The sequence below is a fragment of the Mauremys mutica genome, chromosome 4 (assembly GCF_020497125.1).
Source record: "Mauremys mutica isolate MM-2020 ecotype Southern chromosome 4, ASM2049712v1, whole genome shotgun sequence".
NCBI lineage: Eukaryota > Metazoa > Chordata > Testudines > Geoemydidae > Mauremys > Mauremys mutica.
Genome location: NC_059075.1, coordinates 135,248,497 through 135,258,014, shown reverse-complemented (window position 1 = coordinate 135,258,014; position 9,518 = coordinate 135,248,497). Strand labels below are relative to the sequence as shown.

The 9,518-nt window shown below is 43.5% G+C and overlaps 1 protein-coding gene across 4 annotated transcripts; it reads left to right on the top strand.

The window, feature by feature from the left end:
- Positions 1-2: 2 nt before the first annotated feature.
- Positions 3-9,438, top strand: OARD1 (O-acyl-ADP-ribose deacylase 1). Of its 4 annotated transcripts, none has more exons than XM_045013448.1 (6): positions 3-139; positions 1,238-1,306; positions 2,445-2,589; positions 3,874-3,932; positions 5,040-5,152; positions 7,468-9,438. In XM_045013448.1, exons 2-6 carry the CDS (start codon positions 1,271-1,273, stop codon positions 7,568-7,570), a joined length of 456 nt encoding a protein of 151 aa, XP_044869383.1. In that variant the 5' UTR covers positions 3-139; positions 1,238-1,270; the 3' UTR covers positions 7,571-9,438. The 4 variants fall into 4 exon arrangements, with proteins under 4 accessions (XP_044869383.1, XP_044869384.1, XP_044869385.1 ...); XM_045013449.1 differs by having other exon boundaries at positions 78-219; XM_045013450.1 differs by lacking the exon at positions 3-139 and adding an exon at positions 219-350.
- The last annotated feature ends 80 nt before the right edge of the window (positions 9,439-9,518 follow it).

The window sequence follows — 9,518 nt, the reverse complement described above, 5'->3', positions numbered from 1 at the left end:
ACGCCCAGCCGGCCCGACCTAGCCGAAGCTCTTACGCATGCGCTAAAAACACGCTTCCCCCCAGTCGAGGCCGCCAATAATACGCATGCGCTGACAGAAGCCTCTTCTCTAGGTCTTCTGCGCATGAGCTTATTGACAGGTAAGTCCTGGTCTGCTTTCCACCGCCGAATGTTCTGGGCTGTTACCATAGAGAGGGGCTCCGCCACTCAGCCTAGATAGGTAAATGGATGGAGGTTGCCATCTTTGATGTCCTACTAGACTGTACCAATGGAGGGAGGGGGGCTGCTTAGGAACGGGGTTTACCCACGTCGTGGCTTGTCGTTTGGACTCAACTTGCAGAGGCGTGTCAGGTGCGGGGGGCGGCCTGTGCTGGTGGGGTCCCCCGAGGGCGCGGGGGCCGCATTGAGGGGGCTCTGTGGTGGGGCCCGCGCAGGAGGTAGGGGTTGAACCTGGTGGCCCGTCGAGGGGTCCCGGGGGGGGGGGCTGTCGAGGGCCGGCCGCGTGGGCTCCCTGCCCCGAAGGGGGGGGGGGGGGGTTGTCGAGGGCCGGCCGCGTGGGCTCCCTGCCCCGACGGGGGGGGGGGGGGCTGTCGAGGGCCGGCCGCGTCTCGAATGGGGGGGGGCTGTTGAGGGCCGGCCGCGTGGGCTCCCTGCCCCGAATGGGGGGGGGCTGTCGAGGGCCGGCCGCGTGGGCTCCCTCCCCCGAATGGGGGGGGGGGCTGTCGAGGGCCGGCCGCGTGGGCTCCCTGCCCCGAATGGGGGGGGGCTGTCGAGGGCCGGCCGCGTGGGCTCCCTCCCCCGAGGGGGGGGCTGTCGAGGGCCGGCCGCGTGGGCTCCCTGCCTCGAGGGGGGTGAGCTGTCGAGGCTGGCCGCGTGGGCTCCCTCCACGCTCCCTCCCGCAGTGGCTCCTGTAGGCAGGCTCCCTTGGTTTTTGTCTGCCCTGCGGTGAGCCTTGAGCATGGTAGTTGTGTGGGACTCTCTGCCCTGCACCCCAGTGCCACCAGCCTGGAACCCTGGGGTCCTTGTACCTTGAGCCTGCTTGATGCAGACTGATTTTGGTGGGGGGGTGTTCTTCCCTCTGAAATACCTGCTTGCTCCTGCCTAATGGCACATCCACTGGGGGAAGTTTGCTTTTTACAGTCCAGGTCTCCCATATGTCATCCAGCCTAGTTCTGTGTACTTAGTATCACTTATCTTGCAAGGCTTAATAATCATGTTTCTTTTCTTTAACCTTGCAGCAGAAGAAATCCTGGAAACACCCTCACATTACCATGGCCAGCCCCCCCTCCAGGGATCAGGCAGACAGAGTATGTAGAAAATTAACTGTTTAATGTAGGTTCCTGCTATTATAAAGGCCCCGTTTTTATCATAACTCAAGAAGTGACATTTTCCTCTTAATAAAGTTTTCCAATTGGCATGTGCTCTAGAGTTGTGTTGTAAGAATATTTGGTTCTGGGGCATGGCTATTTTTGGGAAGGGGTAGTCTGACTACATCAACGGTTAATAATTGGTAGATCCCGATCGAATGGTCGATCCTGTAGCATCTGACAGTCCATCACAATCTCCGGCTGCTAAAAGTCCAGTGGCGCAGCAGGGCTAAGGCAGGCTCCCTGCCTGCCCCGGTCCCGTCCTGCTCCCGGAAGCCCCCGGGACACCTCTGTGGCCCTGGGCGGGAGTGGGGGGATGGAGGGACAGGGGTCTCTGAGCACTACTCCTGCCTGCAGGCACCACCCCTGCAGCTCCCATTGGCAGGGAACAGGGAACTCCCCTGGGGCTCAGGCTTCGGTTCCCCCTCCTAGGGTCATGTAGTACAGGCAAGTCTCATCTTACATGGAGGTTCTGTTCTGCGGTTAGCGCGTAAAGCGAAAACCGCGTATAGTGAAACACTCAGTGAGTTGAATGGCGGGCAGAATCGCCCGCACTACAGATGCAGTTTTTATATTGTTATTTTTCTTTCCTGTTTTTGCTGACTGCGCAAAGCTGAATTCACGCATGTTAAATGCTCCTAAAATGCGACTTGCCTGTAATTTTTGTTATCAAAAGGGGGGCACTGTGCAATGAAATTTGAGAACCCCTATGTACGTCAACCCAAAGCACAGTTTAGCCCAGTGCTGTTTACTTTAATAAATTACTGCCCCGTTCAATATGTTTGCACTAATTTAACCATACCCGTCCAGTTTTCTTTAATTTAGACTGGTTTTTCATAAAATGAACTGATCGCAAATCATGTAGGTTTCGCAAATGACCTATAGGAATAGCTAAGTGTTGCACAGCCTATCTTCATTCGTTCATTTGTAAACAGTGTCTCAGTCCAGTCCCCTGTCCACTGTACCATCCTGCCTTGGTTAACTCTATTTTTTTTTCTTCCTTATGTGATTCTGCACATTGAAGGTGGACCAAAGTTGATTTCTCTCATTTAGCTCCTATTTGTTTGTTCTTTTTCAGATCAGGTACATAAAAGGGGACCTTTTTACCTGCCCCAGAACGGACTCGTTGGCTCACTGCATCAGTGAGGACTGTCGCATGGGCGCTGGGATAGCTGTTCTATTTAAGAAAAAGTTTGGTGGCATACAGGAGCTGTTGGATCAGCGTGAGTGATGTCTGTGGGGAGGGGAGGCTACTATAGTCCATGTGCAAGCCTGAGCCTCTAGCAGTAGTTCATGTTTACCTAAAATATTTATATAACACCAGTCACAGTAGTATCTAGGCACTGATTCTAGAACTGGCCATACTGGATCTTTATAAAAATTGCTGTGAACTATTTGGGGCAGAGACATGATCCACTTCTGCATTTGTACAGTGCCTAGCACAGCAAGCCCCTGAGCCTGACCATGGTTTCTGGGGGCTGCCATAGTATAAATAATAATGAGACCTTCAACTTTTATGCTCCCTAGTTTGTTTACAGGGAGAATTTTTGTTACTTAATTTCCAGTTAAAGAGGAAACCAGAGAGAAAAGCCTACTGCCCGTGTATGTTTGGTATTTAAATTTGACCTGTTTCCATCTCACTAATTAATGGGATTCCAGTGGGATAGAGTTCATAACTCACTGATATGAATAAGTTACCGTAGAACCTCAGAGATACGTACGCCAGAGTTAGGAACTGCCCAGTCAACCCCACACCTCATTTGGAACTGGAAGTACGCAATCAGGCAGTAATGGAGACCGGGGGAGGGAAAGGGCAAGTACAGTACTGTGTTAAACGTAAACTACTGAAAAATAGATGGAAAGCAGCATTTTTCTTCTGCTTAGTAAAGTTTAAAAGTTGTTTTAAGTCAGTGTTCAGTTGTAAATTTTTGAAAGCACACCCGTAACATTTTGTTCAGAGTTATGAACATTTCAGAATTGTGAACAACCTCGCTTCCCGAGGGGTTCGTAACTCGGAGGTTCTACTATAGTTCACACATCTGCTGCAGCCCTGGTTTAGCAGTAGTCAGTTAACTGCAAGATTGGGTTAGCCCAGCTGCAACACATTTGAAAAAGCAACACGAGGGCAGCAGCAACAGAAAAAGCCAAAAACTGAGGGCTTATCCACACTATGGTGCTGCAACTGTAGCACCGTAACATAGATACTTCCTACAGCAATGGAAGGGGGATTTCTGTCACTATACCTAATCCGCCTCTCCAAGAGGTAGACCGAAGATGCTGAGCCATTAGGTCAATCTAATTATGGTGCTCAAGGATGTTTTTCACACACTGAATGACAATGTCTCTGATCTTTTAATTATTTGTAAAAATAGTTTTGGTTTAGAAAATTCTTTATAATATCTGTTAATTCATTTCTAATCTATTCAGCAGGAGTTGGGAGAATCAGCAGTGAATTGTAGAATTTTAAACACAATTAATGTCAATGCTGTGTTTCACTTTTGTTTTAGAGAAGAAGTCTGGAGAGGTGGCCGTTCTGAAAAGAGATGACAGATATATATATTACCTGGTAAGAAAGGGATGAGAGTCAGGCATTTGTTATAACTGAGCCCCACCTCATTTGCATTAAATGGAAGAGAGGTTTTTCTCTAGATTCTCAACAGACATCTCAGCCTTTTAAATAAAGACACAGATTATGAGGACAAGCCAAGCTAGATTTTTCTTTCAGAACTAAACTCAGTACAGCTTCCTACCAACAAGTAATTGAAGGACATTTGAATAGCACATTTCATTTGTGGACGTTACTGTCTGACAATTGTTCAGTAGCCTTTATGTGCAGTGTTGAGGTGTGCTGGCAGGGTAGTGTGGAGATTCTTGTGCTGCTGCCATCCTGCAGTTCAGTGGTTGGATGGCTCAGTCACAGGAATGTTGATCTGGTCGCCTTCATAATTTGCTTTAAAATGTAAAAGCATACAAATGCACATACATTTTGATACTTTTTTTTTTTTTAGTTCACTGAACTAACTGCTAAAATTTACTCTCTAAATCCTGGGTTGTGATTTCCCCACCACCACCTCTCTCTCAGACTATTGGTAATTCCCATTGACCCATATCCTGCTGGTCATGTGAAAACTGGGCCCCTGGTTGTTACACTTGTGCTGAAAAAGCCTCTCCTAGCATGCTGCAATGGAAAGAGTCTGCTTTTCCACTCTCTGCCTGAAGTATGGTGTTTATGCTTTAAACAGTTTGTTTGAAACAGGAGCTGCTTGTTTTTTTTCAACCGCTTCCCTGAAAGTAGTATTCAAAATATTGGTCTACTGTGTGAGACAGATGTAAGCATAACCCCAGCATTTGGTAATGAGAGAGATTGCAGTTTATCTTTTGACTGGAAAATTTTAAAGAAAAATAGTGGTTTTCTCCAAACCAGATTATTGCCTTTTAGAAATGCAGTATTTAGTGCCCTGACCTGCTGTGTCATGTGGCACAGAATTGCAACTAAATGTCTAAATGGTAATAGTTGTTCATCTTATATTGAAATAACTAGTGGAGTCCAGTCACCATATACTAAGAGGTAGTTGATTACCAAAATCCAGGCCACAATTTACTAGAGTTAAGGAGAAAATAGCTTGCACCATTGTTGCTAATGCACTGTTGAACTTTTTTAATTTGTACACAGATTACGAAGAAGAAAGTCTCCCACAAACCAACATATGAGAATATGCAAAAGAGTTTAGAAGCCATGAAAACTCATTGTTTGAACAACGGGGTTACTGACATTTCCATGCCTAGGTAAGGGAATTGGAGACTAGAAAGTAAACATTTCATTGTCCCTTGGGCCGAATGGATATTTTAGGAAGTGACCATTTACTATGAAATAAAGGATCAGATGCCCACTCTTAATATTGTTATATTCAGTTTGGGTTGTACAGTTGAAATCTGATCACAAATGAAGTGAGTTCTGTGGCCAGCACGTAGGCCTCGTTATTTCCGTATTTTTGACTGCATTAAGTTAATTTCAGATACATTTAGTTAGTGCTGCGTCAAACTAGCTGCTTGAAATTGCTGAAATATCAAAGTTGCAACATAATGGGGACTGGCTTATTGCACCTTATTCAGCAACATAATATTGAATGCCTATATATGTCTAGCTAGGACCCAGTCCCATCATTAGTTTAAAACAAGCCTGGGACTAAACTAGGATGGAGAGAGAGGGCTTATTTCAGCTTTAATTAGGGTTCAGTTCTCCTGCACATACGCTTTACACTAATTTAATAGTAGATTGTAAAGGCTGCAGGACAATGTGTAGAGATTCCAAGCTCTTTTAAGGGAATCTGGAACTCTGTCCCTTTTTTTACTTCTGCAGTACGTAGAGACTGCTGGAGAGCACTGTGCTGTTGGGGCAGCATATGCTGTATTTAGGTTCTTTTGGTACATAAAGATATAATGGAGAATGTGAATTTGTAGTATTCTGAAGCAGAGCATCTGTAACTTACTGAAGTGCTGAATCCTATTGAGGAAATGCTTGATAAGTCTATGCCTTCAAACAGATTATCACTGCAGGTTTGGTCTTGTGACTTATTTAGCACCAAATTTCCTGCGTTTTCACACTGGTCTTTTGAGATCTTTCAAAGGGACCTTAAAATCGTAGTTACATAAACAAGGTTCTAGGCAGTAATTTGCTTTCTTTTAGTTAACCTTTGGTACAGCATTTTGAAGATGTGCAGTGCCCAGGAACTGTTTTGTGTTATTACTGCTTTGCTCATGTTGTAAGTTGGTTGTCCCACAGAGAAATACATGAAACAGGTCATCACATACCTTCTCAACAAGGTCAAATGCAAAGTACTCCACTTAGGAAGGAACAATCAGTTGCACACATACAAAATGGGAAATGACTGCCTACGAAAGAGTACTGCGGAAAGGGTTTGGGGGGGTATTAGTGGACCACAAGGAAGTCAACAGTGTAACATTGTTGCAAAAAAGTGAACATTCTGGGATGTATTAGGAGAGTTGTAAGCAAGACACAAGAAGTAATTATTCCACTCTACTCTGCGCTGACTAAGCCTCAACTGGAGTATTGTATCCAATTATGGGCACAATGTTTCAGGAAAGATGTGGACAAATTGGAGAAAGACCAGAGCAACAAAAATGATTAAAAGTCTAGAAAACATGACCTATGAGGGAAGATTGAAAAAACTGGGTTTGTTTAGTCTGGAAAAGAGAAGACTGAGAGGGGACATAAAGTTTTCAAGTACATAAAATGTTGTTACGAGGAAGAGGGAGAAAAATTGTTCTTAACCTCTGAGGATAGGACAAGAAGCAAATGGGCTTAATTGCAGCAAGGGAGGTTTAGGTTGGACATTAGGAAAAACCTCTTAACTGTCAGGGTGGTTATGCACTGGAATAAATTGCCTAGGAAGGTTGTGGAATCTCCATCACGGAAGACTTTTAAGAGCAGGTTAGACAAACACTTGTCAGGAATCGTCTATATAATACATAGTCCTGCCATGAGTGCAGGAGGCTGGACTAGATGACCTTGAGGTCCTTTCCAGTCCTACGATTCTCAGCCCATCTGAGACAAGTGTGTGTTTGGGTTTTTTTCCCCCTTCACTTGGGCCAATGAGTTGTAATTGGAGTAATTTCACTTTCACGTTCTTTTAATAGATTTTTAATAAGAGACCATTCCATCATCTAGCCTGACCTCCTGTATAACACAGGCCAAAAGAATGTCACCCAGTTAGTCATCTTTTGTGCCCAATAACTTGTTTGACTAAAGCATATCTTGCTGAAAGGCATCCAGTCTTGACTGGAAGCCATGAAGAGATGGAAAATCCACTTCCCTTGGAAGTTTATTCCAATGAATGACCACTGTCACTTGATACTTTTTTTTTTAAACACCTTATTTCTAACTCCAACTTCTGTGGGGTTTTAACTTCCGTTCGTTCTTGCTATGCCTTAAAAAGTATCCAGTATTTTTCCCTTGAGAAGGTACTTACACCCTCTAATCAAGTCCTTTCCCAATCTTTTTGTGCATTTGTTTGTGAGCTTTACAGCATACTCAGTCAGAAACAGCTCATCACAGCCACTTTGGTGTCTTTATTTTCCAGGATCGGATGTGGACTTGACCGTCTGGAATGGGATAAGGTTTCAGCGCTACTTGAGGAAGTGTTTGAGGACACGGACATTAAGATCACAGTTTATGCTCTCTGAACAAAGAGGCCTTATGGAGATGATTGTTGATTTCCCTTGCTGTAGATTCAAGTGGCTTGGGAATTGATTTAAAGAAAAAGCTGTGTGTGAAGCAGAGCCCATTTCCTCCTCTTTGAGGAATAATTTACCATTAGGTTTTTCCCAATGGCAGGCAGTTGCTTCCAGAGAACCAGCTGGTTTGGAATGTGTTGATCAGAGTTCCAGAATGAAGTATCAAGTATAAACCTTCAGGGTTATATATATCCCTCAGGGATCCTTGCCTGTGAGTCACATAGCCAACCACCAGATGTCACTGTTCCTCCACCCGTCAGAATACCCATCTGCTCATAAAGAAATATTTTCTTACGGTGGTGGTTTGTGCGCGTGGAAGTTTGAGCTAGTTTGGCACTTTTTAAAATATTCCAGATCTTTGAATTTAAGAGTTATATGTATCTGTTTAGTGTGTTGTTTCAGATAATGAAGTGAATCATGGAGATCTGCTGTTTAATCTAAAACAGTACAGTGTTCAGCTCAGTCATGCAGATTTCCTCTGTTCTTTTAGTTATTAAAAATTAAAGTATTATCTTTTCAAAACATAAGTGAGGTTTCACGCTTTTATCCGGAGTGTCTCTTAAGCATCATGCTATCAAGTCTCAAGTACATACCTTTTTAACTCTTCCTATTGAACCAGAGCGCAACCCCTCTGTAAACCCAACTATGTTCACATTTCTCTCTGCCTTCTATATGAAGGCTGAACTTCTCAAGGGAACATAAGTGTATGGGGCATAGATTCCTAGGAGGTTCATTTTGTCCCACATAGTTGGTACAAGTATCAGCATGCAAGTGTTCTGAGATGGACTAGTATGAAATAAAGTGGGCTTAGCATTAAATGCGTGTATAGGTTTTCATCTTTACTCTTCATCTACTGTATTTATAGATTGCTAGTCATTGTGGGGTCTGTGTCATTCTGTTTCTACATCTGGCATTGCTAAACAGCAATGAACAAATCGTATTAATAAATAGCATATTGAATCTAGCAGGCCAGCAAAAGGAAGTCCATTACTTTGTGGTGGTCAGTAAACTTCAGATGGAACATCTTTTTTTTCTTTTCTTTTTTTTTTTTTTCTCTTCATGTCCTTACAATAACTTACCAGGTCTCTTTCTGCAGCCTTTGGTTCAAAGGTTATAATTCTGCTGATTTTTAGAACCTTATACTGAAGTGCTCTACCATATACTCTTAGTACTTGTAGTACATTTTACTTCTGATATTGTCACAGTGACTAATCTGATTTATTTTTAGGATGCCCATTACTATAGTAACTGAGTGCAAGAGTATAGGAATTCTAGCATAAAGCAGAATCCCTAATATCTTCTTTTTATCCATGTAATATATGTAAACTCTTCTCTGTTCAAACGCTACTAACAGCTTGTGTTGTGTGGGATCCTTTGCATAATTGATGGAGTTCTGCAAATCCCCTTCTCTAATCTTTAAAGGCCTCATGTTTTACTCTCCTCCTTTTCAGTTGAAAATGATTGAATCTTTGCAGATCATGAATATCACTCTTTAATTTGTTAGAGTGGTTGCAACTGGGTGATTCTGTCTTTCCACTCGTATGTATTTGTAACACCTTAAAAACGCAAAGCCAATATTTGTTGACTGTCCTTTTGTCCCTTGTAGAGTTGTTTTTGGTGTATAACTGCTGTAACCAAACATGGAAATAACTTTTTAAAGGATTGAGTTTGACAAATAGAAGCTTGGGAAATTGGATCTTTAAACAAGCATAAATATGTACCAAAAATATGGGCCTGGATTTAGGTTTTTGTATCTTATTTATATTTGTTGTCTAAATCTAGTAACAAATACAAACAGTAAATCATTAGCAACTGTTTTTGTCTGCTCGGCATATTGATGGTTTCTTATCACTATTCATGTCCTTTGTATTGAAGGCTTTGGCTAGGGTTTGGTGCC